The sequence below is a fragment of the Staurois parvus genome, unplaced genomic scaffold (genome assembly GCF_062004578.1).
Source record: "Staurois parvus isolate SC_StPar_1 unplaced genomic scaffold, SC_StPar_1.0 ptg000355l, whole genome shotgun sequence".
Lineage (NCBI taxonomy): Eukaryota > Metazoa > Chordata > Amphibia > Anura > Ranidae > Staurois > Staurois parvus.
Genome location: NW_028318151.1, coordinates 359,919 through 375,837, shown reverse-complemented (window position 1 = coordinate 375,837; position 15,919 = coordinate 359,919). Strand labels below are relative to the sequence as shown.

The window sequence follows — 15,919 nt, the reverse complement described above, 5'->3', positions numbered from 1 at the left end:
TAATAATGACACTGGGTAGGAAAGGGTTAACATCTAGGGGGATCAATGGGTTAATTATGTGCCTAATTATGTGTAATGTGTTCTGCTTTTTACTAAGGATCTTGTTTTTTTCCCTGCTTAGACCACAGCTCTGTATTATGTACAATCACAGAGTTGTGTTCAGTGGATCTCGGTGGTCAATCTGTGGCTGGGACCTGCATTTACTGTAATGAATCACAGCACAGCTGGGCCAGCAAGTGCATGTGTGCACCCCCTGCCCAAGAAAGTACTAGGTATGTGATCCAGCTGCGTATATGTAAGTTATATTGCCAGCAAGCTGTTAAAGAAAATGACTACTTAAAGCTGAATATTTCACATGCAGCTGAGAGGCTGAGCCAGCTGCAGCTCAGGCATCAGGGTAGATCCTGACATTAAAGTTGGGATCTCTCCAGAGTTTGGACCGGCTGTGTGACGTCAGCTCACAGCACCCTTAGCCCACCATCAGATAACTATGGAACAGGGGCGGACTGACCATTTGGAAACTAGGGCACTGCCCGAGGGCCCAGGGTCAGTAGGGGGCCCCATGAGATGCCCCTGGTACCTTTTTCATAGGCTTTTTTGAGTTTGGGCAAGGACACAGGGGCCCGGGGGCGTCAGGAGGAGCCAGGAACCTAGGAGGAGCCAGGAACGCCGTGACGTCACGCCGCCGGAGCATCGTGGAGCTCCGGCGGCCATCTTTACCATTGGACGGTCAGTCCGTTGTTTTATATACACCGCTGTGTACCTTGGATGCTTTATTTGTTAATAAAACCCTTTGTAATCACCTACTACACTATGGAGGCGTCCTTGTTTTGACTCCCTTGGGGAGTATTCATTTGCAGTCATCGCTGGGTAAGGAACGTATGTGATCTTCAAGGAGAAGTCCACAGGCTACCTACCAAGGGATCACACAGAAACATCCAGGAGCTCTTGAGGGAGGCTAGCATACTACCCTATCCTGACCAGCTGATGTCCCTGAGGGGAATACATATTAACAAAACGCTCATTTCCCTGGGCGTTCTGGTGAGTGTGCATTCTTTCAGCACTATTTTGCACAAACGCCTGAGCACCAGGAGTGCAGACCAGAGAGGAGAACACTAAAAGTCACCCTATTTTATGAACTATCACGTTTGTTCAGTCATTTATTCACATGAATCATCTATTTGTCTTCATTGATTATCTTGGTTTTGTAGCGCTGCATTTTTGATTTATGATATGTTGAGGACCAGCAGTCCTGTATTGTATGTGTAGACGGTGAAGGCCCATCCACATTCCAGGGTGTCGGAGAGCACAGCAGCCACAACGTTGGCTGCTGGGAGAGACTGGGATAGGGTAAGTATTGCTGCTTATTCCTTATACCTTATTAGCTTCATCCTTTCCCTGTTTTCCACCTCCTCTCCCGCAACCGCCTAACAGTTATATGCAGAAACCTTCACCAATTTAACTCTTCTCTTTTCTGTTCTGCAACAGACTACCTCTATAACAAAAACTCACACTTGTCTTGCTCCAAACTAGCCGTTTCTATCTACAACAGTTTACTCTCATCTTCCCTGGACACATTCATCCCCCTCACTTCACACAGAATCATTCCCAGACACCATAGGTCTCAAAAAATGTAGCAACACTGTTAAGTGCCTTTGGTGTAAGTCCAAGCAAGACTTATATCTGTGTAAATCTGCCCTCCAAAAATACAATTCCAGCCTCTGCACTGCCAAACAGACCTATTTTATCACTCTGATTAGCACCCTCTCACGCAGCCCTCATAAACTCTTTTCTACCCTTAAAGCTCTTCGTTCTTCACCGTCTCCACCCACTAACTCGCTCAGTGTCCAGGATATCATAAATCACTTCAAAAATAAGATTCATGCAATTCATAATGAGATCACCACTGTACATATATCTCCCTTACCTATGTCAACCTGCACACTCAATACTTACCTTGTTTAATCCTACTACTATAGAGCACTATACACTATCCTACAATCTCTAACATCTTTAATTTCTTCCTTTATCTTGGCATCTACCCCAACCATCTAAATCAGGCACTGGTCATTCTATATTTAGAAAGGCCTTGCTGGAACCCACCAATCTTAACAACCTAAGACTCATCTCCTTGCTCCTACCTCCAAATCTCCTGAATACCTAGTCCACAACTGCACTACTACCTCACTGTAAATAACCTTCTTGACCCCATTCAGTCTTGATTCTGCCTACAGCATCCACAGAAAAAAGTCCTTAGACTCAAAAACAACTTACTAATGGCTAAAACCAATAGTCACTATCCTACTCTTACTCTTAGATCATTCTGCTGCCTTTGATACAGTTGGCCAGCCCTCAAAAAACTCAGTTCCCTTGGTCGACATGACTGTACTTTTCACTGTCATTTGCAACTCTACCTCTCCTTTTCCTTTTTTCTGTCAGGGTCCCGCAAGGTTCTATCTTTGGAACTCTCTTATTCTCCGTCTACACCTCCTCCCTGGGTCAGCTGATATCCTCCCCCAGCTTCCAATGACATTTCTATGCCCAAATCTATCTTTCTGCCCCCTTCTACCCCTCAACTCACCCCATTAGTCTATTCATGCATCATTAATTTACTAACAGACAGATCAGTATGGATGTCAAACTACTTCCTCAAACTATTTTATCCAAAACTGAGCTCATAATGTTACCTCCACATGTGCCCCTTCTGTCAAGATTGATGGCACAACTATCAGTCTGTCCCTGCGTGCCAGGGTGTTAGGTTTAATCCTGTCCAAATCTTGCCACCTCAACCTCCCAGGGGCGGACTGACCATTTGGAAACTCGGGCACTGCCCGAGGGCCCGGGGTCAGTAGGGGGCCCCATGAGATGCCCCTAGTACCTTTTTCATAGGCTTTTTTGAGTTTTGCCAAGGACACAGGGGCCCCATGATCCCCTATTGCCCGGGGGCCCCATGAGTTGTCAGTCCGCCCCTGCAACCTCCATAACATTCCCGAAATATGCCCCTTCTTAACCAATGACTCCTCAAAGCTTGTAATTCACTTCTTGGTTATCTCTTGACTCAAGGACTGCAATTGCCTCATCATTGACTTACCCTCTTCAGTGCTCTCCATTGGCTGCCACTCACCCAACAAATAAAATTCAACATACTAACAACAACCTATGAAGCCATCCACAACTCTGCCCCCAACTACATCACCTTCTCAAAATAGAAGCTGTTCGCTCCTCCCCAAACCTACTGATTTCTAGCAATCTCATCACCTCCTCCAATGCTTGGGAGGACTTCTCCAGAGCCTCTCCCATCCTCTGGAACTCTGTACCTCAATCTGTCTAACTATCTCCTACTCCACCTTTAGGTGACCCCTGAAAACCCATCTCTTTAGAGAAGCCTACACTGCTTCTATCTAACAAGTGAACTTTTATTTTCTACATCGGCTCACCCCCACAGTTATTACCTTTTGTATCACTTCATCCTCCCTTGCAGACTCTAAGCTCTAATGAGCATGGCCCTCTGCTTGCTCTTTTGACTTTATGTTTGCCTTCATTTTGTAAAGTGCTGTGCAACCTGTTGGCGCAAAACTATAAAAAATCCAGTATAATAATAATAATAATTCCTCTACCCCTAAATAGAATGAGCATTTAGCTATTGCAACCTGGGGTGGCCTCACTGCAAGGTTCACTTTTTTTTTAACTTAACCTGGCATACAGTTTTGAAAAAACAGGAAATTGATTATCTATTTGTTGTCTAAGTTTCAGAGAATATTGTGGCTGCTTTATTCAATTAATTCAGTTATTTTCAAATCTAGATCAGTATAGGCTGATTACTTGTTAAAAACAAGAGTTTCAGTTATGTGCTTTAGGAACTGCCTCCATACTGTTGTTTACTTGCTCAGCCATGACCTTATGATCAATTCAGTCATGGTAAACAAATGAAAGCATAGTCAAGGCAAGTTTTCTGACTACAGGAAAAAAGGAAAAATAGAGTGTAATGGAACTGGACCCAGACTGCACTGGGGTATTTCTGTTAGACTCCAGCTTTCCTGTCCGATCACCATCCACGGACCACACCACTGCTGATCATGCAGGAAATAAGACAGCACCAGACTCTCTTAAGACAGGAAGTCAACTGCTTTATTTTAACGCAAACACAAGATATTTACACAGGGCGGGGAAATACAACCAGGAACAGGAAAAACATCATCAGGCCCTCCCATCAGGGGGGAAGGGCTGCTGGAAACACCCCCAACCAAACCAAGACACACAATAGAACAATGGGATGCAGCACATGGCAAAGAACAATGGACAACCACATGGCAGTGAACAATGGACAACCACATGGCAGAGAACAATGAACAATCCCCACACCAATACACAATAGACATTCCCACCCTGTACCCCTTAATAGGCACAGGGTGGGTTAAACATAATGAAGGGAACATGGGGAGCTGACACAGGGGTCCCCCCACCCCCAAAAGTCACTCCCGTCACATAGAGTTCTAGCAATGCCATGTTTAAGTGCAGCTTAGGGGGTTTCTTGCGTGATAAAATCCTTTTTCTCAAAAAAACACCAGGCTATTTTGTAAACAATTTTTCTTGAACATTTAAAAAAAAAGTCTTTGGTTGAAATACATTCAATTCATAGCTGCCCCCTGCAGTCTCCTATCCTTGCATAGTTTGGCCTTGGTTTTCCAGGTTGAATAATGCTCAGAGTCGCTCAACTGGGAAGACTGAAGACTGACAGTGATTGCAAAGCTTTATAGCCCTCTATGAAACCATGGTTTCCTGTAATCTCAATGTATTGATGCACATATCATAATATCAGCACCACTCTCCATCATCCAGGACTACCCACCGCCAAAAGAAGACAGAAGAGCTAGAGGACTCAGCATGGCACAAGCCTGGTCAGAAGACATCAGAAAAAGGTAAGTAGAAAATAAAGTATAAAATAAAGAGAATACAGAGAATATAAAATACAGCTGGAGGTGTCAATCTCTTGGACAGGGACAGTGTTTATGTGAGTCTCTGGCAGCACAAAAACTGGTTGCAGCTAACTTTGTAATAAAGTGTGTATGTGGCCATAGCTATAGAGTACAGCTGCGTTAAGAGGTGGCATTTAGCACAGGTACGCATTGAAAAAAAAGTTTACTTTACTTTTTATTTAAGAGCTTAGCATGCAAATCTTGGCTGGTGTTTCTCAAATTACAAGAAGCAGGATATAAAGAAGAGCAAATAAAACATCTTGCTCTTAATAATCAGTCTGCCAATTTTGTGCTAAGATGAGGATATAAGGTTTAACCAGTGTTGCAAAAAATAAATATTTGCCATACCTAAGGCTGTTTTCATCCTGCTTCCTGCTGATTCTCATGTAAACTCCAGATAAAGAAGGTATTGTAGTACTTGCAAGGTAACTTTTAACAGAATTTCACAATCTTTAGTATGTGGATGGCTGTGAAAATTAAAGAGTACTTTCATGCAGGTTTCACTTGACTAAACATAGAACTAATTTGAGATTCGGCATTTCATTTAGGTTTCAAAAGCAGATATGGGTTCTTTGTGAAGATTAATGGGGGAATAGGAAGGCTTTCTATAAAAAGGCTTTTCCTCGTACTAACAATCCTTTTAGTTATGTTAGAACAAGTAAGGTGTATGCAATAGTATACAATTAGAATTTTCACATTCAAAGAAAATTGCTTTTAAATTTAGGAAGCACTATGTCAGTTCATTGTAAACACGAATCCTGACATAGTGACTTAAGTCACAGCTTGTTGCTCGTAATGCAGCTCCATTAGAAATGGAGCAAGTCATCCTGGCTAAGCAGGGTCATTTAGGTACTGAATATACTGATAGTTGTTTGTAAAAGTAATTGTCCCATTTACAGGTTTTTTTAGCATTTCAAATTAAATTACGTCTAATAGTACATGAGTTAAACCTTGAGAGAAAAGAAACACCAGTGTTGTTATTATGCCATTTGTATGTTTATTAAAGCTACATACAGTATCTGTCCTTTTTACTTATTGGTACAATGTACCTTACTCATTAAAGTATTATTATGGATCATCAAGTAGCATCTTTCCACCATATCCTCTGAATGGCAGATCCTTTTTGACTATTGAGCGCATAAAAACTTTGGGGGGGACGTGGGAAGCAACTTTACCACAATAGAGCAGGATTTCTTTTTGTTTTCCTTGTTTGCAAACCCCTCTTACACTTGCCCTGATGATTTCCTCTAACTCTGTGTACCCGACTCTACATGCTTCCTCTGGGGCAGAACCCGATAGAGAGCAGGTCACCTATCTCTCTCCTGGGCTTCCTAAACCATGCTGCTACTTTTGTAGTCTTCATCGCCTTTGTACTTAACCACCCAGTGTCAACCCTCTTTTCTCACTGAAATGTATATTATTTATTTATTTATTGCAGGTATTTTATAGCACATACAATGTATGTATTGCATTATATTCACATCAGTTCCTGAGCTCATGGTGCTTAAGAACCGATAATAGAACATTATTCTCACCAGAATAAACAGCAATGTTAAGTTTAATCAAAATCCTACATTATGGCCAGAGCTTCCATGAGATCTCTTACTCTGCATGAAGAACTCTGACTGCTCGCCTCAACTCCATAGAGGCATACTAAATGAAACCCAGGGGGAGCACATCCAACCATGTCATATTCTCCTAGCTTACATGCCAACGTGCACTTAATCTACTAGGAAAATGCATCAACTACAGAAAGGGCAAGCCATACAAAAACTCCATTATTAGATCCTTTGTGGATGACTTTGGGATTTTTAAACTGGGTGCCAGTTTGGATGACTCCCTCTTGAACTGTGCAGGCATGTCTAATTCAAAGACATTTCATGCATATATCCAGACCATAATGAGAGATTATATTTCACAAGGCCAAGCAATCACTTGGATCACCCCAAGATGAGCTTGGTTCTGCTGTTGGGCAACAGGAAATCCAAACTGGTTATCAGCTATCTCCCAACCTCCAGTAGCTGATAAAAAAGAGATGATGCGTTTGACACTATCAGTAGAATTCTGTGATAATTTGAAACTGTAATTCTATGTAACTAATACCCACCTGATGGAGTATGCTGGTATCTTTTACATTGAAAATTGATGACATTATGTTCACCAATCATCACTTGGTTAATCTATTGTATGTTGGAATATTTCAACCTGCCTGCAACATGGCCTAAACTAATATATCATTACCTGAGCACAGGTCAAAGACATACATATCATCAGGAATGTTTCCTAATTTTCCTGCCATAAATTAGTATAACCTTGCAATGTCAAGAACGGTGAGACAGCTCATTTCATCAAATATTAATAAACTCTGTCTGTGATGTTATCATCTCTGCAGAAATTGTGGAGCCTACCAGAAATGTATTAAGCTTTTGACGCATGGACAGCTATATAGTCTACACTGCGTGAGCATTGCTCAGTACCACTGGGAAAACAGTGGAAAAAAACACCTAAGAATACTATGAAGTGTTCAAGTTCACATAAAGCAGCCTTTTTTAAAACTTGCTCATTTGCTAAAGAGGGACTCTGCTATTGTCACTGACATAATTTGGTATTGTTGACAATGAGACCCTTATTCATTATTCCCTAAAATATCATTGCAGAAACTTCTTTCTGAATCAATGTTTAAAGCTGAACTCCAGCCAGCTAGATGTATTTTTAAAAGCACCTATTCTAAGAACCTGAATTTGACTTGGCATCAGCTCTTTGCAATACACTGTACAGTGAAGTTTAGACTGGAACAGGGAGAAGCAGCACAAGGAGTGTTGAAGTGCTCATGTGCTAGCAAAGAACATGCTGATCACATGAGAAAGCAGAGTGGTACAGAGATGAGATAATCAGTCTGCTTCTTCTTCTGTACTGTCTAATCACAGAATGGGGGAAAGGAAAAAACCTAGGCTGGTCGTGCTATGCGGCAGGACTGTATATCTCAGGACTGAATGGACAAAAATGCAAAACAGCTCTTATATATTTAATTTGTGCATTTAGTGGATCGTTGTAAATGCTAATTTAAATTCCTAATCTGTCCTAATTGCTAATAAATAATTATACCATCAGATGAGCTTTCCTCAACCCACCCTGTATGTCTAATACCTGATACATGTCATGCAGTTTTTCCATTACTGGGAAAGTAATGAACAGCCTCAGTTTACTTCTTTTGTATTGGCATGGTATCAATAAAGTATGTGGAATCTTTCAAAATGGATAACCATTTTAACAGATTTGATTTTTTTTTTCAGAGAATAAAGTTTTATGAAACATCTTCCACAAGACATAATATAATGAGGGGCGTGGCTTGGCAGCGGATGTAACAGGACACTGGGTCTGCTCTCTCCACCGAACATCTGTGCATTGATCCTGTTGGCACCTCTCCTGGCCCAACTTATGTAGAAATATTTACACAGAGAGACTGCTCAGGACCTGGGCTTTCCTTTGTTCCGACTCTCGAGGCTAGCAACCATGGCTAAATGCGGCAAGGACACCGACTACACTACGGATCATGTGGCCCAAGATGGCTGCTTGCCTCCTAGACCAGCCAAAGAGAAGTGCCGCAAGACCGTGGAGAAGTTATTTGCCAAACCAGCAGCTAAAGATCCACCTTCGCTGCCTGACCTGTACAGTGACTGCAACGGGGAACAATCTGAGGCTGATGACACCGTACCACTGGATGATTCCTCTGCGCCTTTACCAGACTGGAATACAGTGAGTATGCCAGCAGACTTATATTTCCTGCAACCTACACAGGCCCCAGACTCGGATGGGTCGGAACCCATTCTTAGAGACATTTTCTTGGCAGTTACTACATGCAACACTTCTATTGCTGCCCTCACCACTGAAATAAAGGGGGTTAAAAACACAATCAGACCCAGACTGGCCATAGGGCCCACCTGAAATTTGCCTGGTGGGCCAGGGCCGCATGTACAGGAATATGATGTCGGGCTGGGGTGCAATGCAACGCAGATGCGGCAGCTCAGCTGCCTCTCGTCTGGAGCCTGTGCCGCTCCTAGGTCTCTCTGCGGCGTGGCTGCTCAGTCCCTCCAATATGGCCAATGGAGCAGAGGGAAGGAGCTAGGAGTGAGCTGACCTGTGGGCCACCCGTGACTGTAAAGGGGGAGGAGCTGGAGGAGACCCCATCGCCTGATGGTACAGAAACTACAGAGAGCCAGCCCAGACTGAAGAAAAAGTAAGTGCCAGCCTGCCACTGCCAGTTAGTGAACATTTACTGTTAGAAATACTATAAGACACTTTTTATAGACTTAGACTGAGAGTCTCATCAGAGTTAAACTGAGTCTATACAAATTGTCTTATAGTTTTTTCTGACAGTAAATGTTCATCATGAGACATGAGAGGATTCTTGGGTGTCTAGCTCTGTGGCTGTCATTTTACCTTCTGACATGACATGTTGTACTCTGTCTGTTCAGTATCACTCACTTTGTGAGAGGGAGACAGTTCTTGGCAAGAACGGACTCTCTATCTCTCTCACAGTGTCAGTGAACTTCTTGCACCCAACATGGTGTCCTGCATTAAGGCCCAGTTCATACTGCCATGATGTAGCACATCGCATGTGATTCGCAGAGGAATCACACTGCATTCCTGTGAAAATCACATACAATTTTTACAGCAATATGATTTGAGCCTATTCACTTTGTATGGCTCAAACTGCACCACATCCGCACCAAAATGGTGCAGGAATTTTTTTTTGCCAGACCGGAATCGGATTGCATGGGTGTTCACACCTGTAGCAAACTAGCTCATCAGAGTTGGAGCGGAGTTCTCCTTTTCCCTTTTTTCTCTTTTTATTCAAGATATTTCTCATTCCTCAGCCTCATTCCCTACCCCCCTGCAGTCCTGAGAGGCAAACGTTATCTCCTGACAGATGGTGTGGGTCAGCACAGGTTAAGCATCCTGAGTCCAGGTGCCAGGCAGTCTGCTGAAGTGTAACCTTCGTCACCCAAAACTGTGTAGGCCCACACATCATAAAACTGACCAGCAATGAATTGAACATTCTTCAGGTCAACTGTGTGTTTCATATCATGGGGTATGAAGCTGTTAGTTTTAACTGAGAGTCCTCCTTAGTGTAACATCGTAACAGAGGAGATCAAAGAACCTTCCTGCTCTGCACTTGGATCTGCTTACAAACCAAGACATATTGGCAAGTAACTTAACTCTTTAATTTCCTCCCTATTATTTCTGCTGTATCTTTATATACATATACATATATATTTTTGTGACATCTCTTTGTAAATATTTTATTGCACCTCTTTGACTCTTTTAGTAATAAATCTTTCTTTCTGAAAGTGTTAAACTGTTTTTAAGCGCTTACCTGCAATTCACGAATTCCTGCCTTTTGAAGAGACGCTACTGTGTTTGTTTACTCCCTGCCCAATTGACCATATTGGACAGGTGACTTTTCAATCATTATAGTGTATTTCTGACAGAGTCCGTCTTCTCTGTACATTTCAAGACGGTGGTGGCAGTAGAAGGGTTAGTTGCGTAATTAACCCGACCCAGTAACAAGCGCATTCAGGCTGCAGGCACCGATTGTAGACCATTAGCTGGGCAATCGCTGTGCGGGTGCAGCTGGGTGGGGCCTTGTTACGCGCGTCACACCGCGGTTTTAGATCGGCCGGTCCTTTGGTCACGAGTTTGGTGAGAAGGTCTGGGGTCTGACGCAGTGGGCGTGACGTATTACTGTTAGTTGCGATCATGCAATTGTCACATGTTGGTGGACCGTGGATCCGTGACAACACCCATGCGACCTGATTCTGCAAATCACACTGCGTTTTGTGAACCAATTTTGGGGTGTCGTTAACATACACACCCGCAGCGGTTCATATGAACGGAATGCAATTTTGATGCGGTGCTGGAAATGCACAGAAATCAGCAAATTCTGCACAGCATCAGTGTGAACCAGGCCTCTAGTAAGGTGGATTGGGCTGTCTCTTTGCTTGATTGGGCTGTATTTTTGCTGGATTGGGATGCCTCGTTGCTGGACTGGGCTGTCTCTTTGCTGGATTGGAATGTCTCGTTGCTGAACTGGGCTGTCTCTTTGCTGGATTGGAATGTCTCGTTGCTGAACTGGGCTGTCTCTTTTCTGGACTGGAATGTCTCTTTGCTAAACTGGGCTGTCTCTTTTGCTGGATTGGGCTTGTCTCTTTGCTGGATTGGGCATGTCTCTTTGCTGGACTGGGCATGTCTCTTTGCTATATGGGGATGTATCTCTGCTAGCTCGTGATTTCTCTTTGCTGGATGAGGCTGTCTCTTTGCTGGCTCCTGATGTCTCTTTGCTGGATGCGAATGTCTCTTTGCTGGATTGGGCCATCTCTTTGCTGAATATATAGGAGGCACTGGGATTAGAGAGAAGGGGGGGGGGCATGACTGCAAGTGGCACTGTGATAGGGGGCTGTGATTTCTAGGGGCACTGTAATGTAAAGGGGCACTGTGATATAAAGGGAACTGCAGTGTAAAGGGGCACTGTAATCAATAAAGTGCCCATTTACAGTTCAGTCCCCTTTATAACACAGTGGCCCTTTACATTGCAGTGTGGAGGACTGACTATGAATATTCCATCACAAACCACCCCCACGAACGCCCAACCCTATTCTCTCATCTCCCCCAGGCCCTGGAGAAATTGGCTGCTCAGTATAAGATGCCTGGGCCTAATTTTTGTCCCAGTCCGGGCCTGACCGCAGTCATGTTTTGTGGACAGGATATGCAAAAGTTGCAGGATCACACAGCGGCCCTGGAAGGCTATCTCAGTACCCTAGGGCACGAATGGGCACCATTGCAGAGAGATGTGAATTACACTCATTCTATTGCTAATAAACCTGCGTCCCGGCTGGATGATCTTGAGAACAGTCTGTGGAAGAACAATATCAAGGCAACAGGAATTCTGGAAAAGGCAGAGGGTAAAAACCTTGTGCATTTTATTGGACAATGGCTGCTTAATATCTTTGGGAAAGATTCTTTCTCCCCCATGTTCTCTGTGGAAAGACCTCATACAGTTCGGGCAAGACCCCTACCACCGGGTACTCCTCCGCTTCCTTTCTTGTAAACTACAAACACAAAGTTGTTGTTCTATCCAAAGCCAGAACCTGGGTGCTGCAATGGTTATAGATAACTCTAAAGTTTCTCTTTTTCCTGATTTTTCTGCTCAAGTACTGAAGCATAGGGCTCAGCTTCCTAAAGGTGAAGAAATGCCTGTGGGCCTTGGATCTTCAGTACGTCATGTTGTATCCTGCTCAACTCCATGTGGTAGCTAAAGGAGAAGTACACTTCTTTGAGAAACCATCTTCAGTTGTGCAGTAGCTGGATCCAGAGGAGGGTGCTCTCCAGAAAACTACTGCAAGGCACCATTTGCCTCCCTGAGTATCTACTATTTGTGCTTTGATGTTCCATTCTGCTTTCAAGTTTGTGCCCCAGGTTGTTTTGGCAATGATGATCTAATTAAGTATCTGGCGAATGTATCTACTATATGTGTCAGCTTTCTTATTCTACATTTATGGGATACTCCCTGTGAAGCAAGCCAGCTGTTATGGAACCCCCAACAGCTATCCCACATGGATGCTACCCTGCATTTTTATTTGATTTGCAGACCCTGTTGGTCTGCAGGTTCAGTTTATATTTAGACCTACATGCCTGTAGAACGTTAACATCAAGATTCTTTTCATCCCTCTGGTTGAGTATGGTAGCACAAATATATATTCTGAACTTTGATATTGGTAACCCAGGTGCAAAGGTTGGCTGTCCAACATACGGTGAAACATTTGGGATCTTCATTGATTCGTCTGCAGGACACTCATTTGTCTCCAAACATTAATACTCTGTTTTCCCAGAAATCATACAGCCATCAATTTCACAATACCTATTCCTCCTACGCAAGAGGGTCAGTGTTTTGATCACTCATAGGATTCAGTTTTCCTACTCACATGTTGTAGTCAACCGCTCAGGTGGCTATATATTTTTACGTTGCACCTTGGAAGGGTTGAATTGTACAGTATTTTGTTTAATATACAGTATTTGTCCTCCCTCCTTTCTCTACATAAACTTTGAAATTAGTGACAAATTTTCTAGTTCACCACCCTACTCGTGTGGTTGCAGACTTCAACAATGTTTTAGATGTAGCACTTGAAAACTTTTTGGCCACATCCTCAGGGGTTTCAACCCCTTTATGGACCACATACTTTTACCAGGCTTCTTGCAGAGATGAGATTGTGGGACTTATGGCGATTACAAAATCCATCCTCTAAAACATACTCTTGCTATTCTGCAACCCATGGTTGCCTTTCTAGAATTGACTTGGGTTTGGTCAATGAGGAAATGCTATTATTGGTATCTTCTGTCCATTATGAACCCTGGACCATCTCAGAACACTCCCCTTTTTCGGTACAGGTTAGCATAGCATGTCCCTCTCAAACAGCCTATTGGAAAATAAACCCTTCTGGCTTTATTTCCAGAACTGGTCACTGTGCCAGATGCAATAGTGCAATTTCTCATCTGTAACAAAGACACCACCCTTAAGGCGTTCCTGAGGGGTCAATTTATTAAAATTATTTCCTCTATCAAAAACCAAAACTTCTTGGAAGACTACTGTTCTACAGGAGGCCTCAAACGCTGAAGCTACTTTTATAGCTAATCCTAACATTCATACCAAATGGGCTTGGTTAGAAGCAAAAAATATGGCACAACAGGTGTTACTAACAAAAACTGAAAACAAATGTTTATTTCATGCAACAAACATTCTTTGAGGGAGAAGGCCTGGGCCATATTTTAGCTATGCGTGCAAAAGTCCATAGAACCTCCTCATTCATATCTGCGATTGCTACACCCACAGGGAGTATAACAACATCTCATGATGATATATTTCATACTTTTAGGGACTTCTGTGCCAGCTTGTACTCCTCTAAGGCCTCTCCCATTGTGGCAAAATTCAGGACTTCACTATGCTGAATTCATCTGACAGAGGATTGTTTGGGGCTCCTATTACGACAAATAAATTGGCAGATACCTTGGCTCTATTCTCTCTGGGAGTAAATGGTTGCAAGCAGAGGTGTACAAGAGGTACGCAGATATCCTCCTGCCAAAGTAAGATACAGTCTTTAGAAATGCTATGGAGCTGGGACACCTACCCCCTTCTATGAACGAGGCAGTAATATTTCTTTTACTTCAGCCAGGTAAGGATAGTCTGCCCCCTGATTCATTCATATATATCTTTGTTAACAACAGATATAAAACTTTTAGCATGGGTGCTTGCAACGCGTCTTGCAAAAGTTATCTCTAAGATTGAACATAAAGATCAACCTGGCTTTATCCAATCTAGATTGACCATGTTAAATATGCATGTTATTTCTGAATCTCCAGATACCTACTGATAACCCAGGTCACCAAGTGATATTGTCCTTCGATGCAGCTAAAGCTTTTGATAGCATTGAATGGCTGTATTTGTGGGATGTGCTGGTGCGGTTTGGCTTGGGGGGAAAAGTTTATCAAATGGGTGAAATTGTTATATTTTGCTCCTGTGGCTAGACTATGAATCAATGAAGACCTCACAGATCCCTTTCTGCTCCATAGAGGTACACAGCAGGGGTGTCCATTGTCACCCCAGCTGTTGCATTGACTATAGAGCCTCTGCCAGCTGTCATAAGAGTATCTGCATGTATCACTGGGTTTATATGTGAATATGGGGAGGACAAGGTGTGAATCTATGCTGACAACACTCCTGTATCCTGGAGACACCAAATCCTCACTCGGCCAGGTCATGTCTTTAATTAAATGGTTCAAGGCCCTGTCAGGTATCTCTATTAACTGAAGTAAATTGGTTCTTCTCCCCTAGATAAACTCACCCAACCTTTGCCACCATGTACTCAGAAGCTAAAACTAGCTAAAACTATCTGGGGGTCCATGTTACAGCTGACCCTATGGAATACCTGGAACTGAACCTATCTTTAGCCGATCACCCTTTACTGGGAGAGGTGATGCTAGATAGAAATAAAAAAGATATGATCTGAAGGATTTATGCAACTCTGGTCTTCACTGTACAGAATTCTGTTCAATTGCCCTGTAGGAGCAGATGGGAACAAGATTTGGAAGATTTTGGATGAGAGACATGGGAGCTAGGCTTACAATCCAATCTGCTTAGTTCAGTTGCACCATCATACAAACTATCACAATTATTCGTGTTACATAGAGCCTATCATGCACTAGTCCAGTTATATAAATGGGGAAGATGTGATTCTCCTATTTGCGCTAGGTGTCACAGGGACGATAGGACCTCATATACCTCATATGGAGATGTCTGAAACTCTTCCGATACCGGAAAGAGGTTACCGACATAATCTCTGCTGTGTTTATGCTTAAGGTTCCGATGGACCCTGTAGTACAGTTGATGAGGAACTTTTTCCTTCAGCACTTCATATAACTATTATCTGATTATTTTGATACCTGATTTCTATTTATTTTGATCATGTGATGTAGCTCGAAAACAAATTGCTCTGTTCTGGATGTCTCACCATGTTCCTGCCATAAAATATTGGCAAGAAAGAAAGAAAGAAAGAGAGGATAAAGAGACAGGTAAAAGCCTCAGAGGAACCAGTCCGACTGAGCACACCAGTGCCTCCATAGTACCACCAGCAGGGTAAAAGCATAGGTCACAGGTATGATCTCAATGTGTCAGAAGTTGAAAAGTCAATTCAGGTGTACAACTTTGATGTAAATTTAGAGTGTTTCTCCTGAATACTCACCGTAAGTTCCTCCATACGCATGATATGGTATAATTACATCACCCATTCCCTGATACTGGGCACCTTAGAGGAGTTCCATTGTCTGGGTATTATACACCGGGCCACAGTAATAGAAAGCATAATAAACCTTTTTTGGTCATTTGAGCTGAA

General features: G+C 42.9%; 1 protein-coding gene across 1 annotated transcript in view; it reads left to right on the top strand.

The window, feature by feature from the left end:
* The window catches only part of CTXN3 (cortexin 3), a 225,543-nt gene extending 215,216 nt beyond the window's left edge, over window positions 1-10,327 (top strand). Inside the window, exon 5 of the mRNA XM_089684761.1 lies at window positions 8,270-10,327. Within this exon, the coding sequence (XP_089540887.1) occupies window positions 8,270-8,276 (7 nt within the window). The 3' untranslated portion in view covers window positions 8,277-10,327. The remainder of the gene's footprint in view (window positions 1-8,269) is intronic.
* The last annotated feature ends 5,592 nt before the right edge of the window (window positions 10,328-15,919 follow it).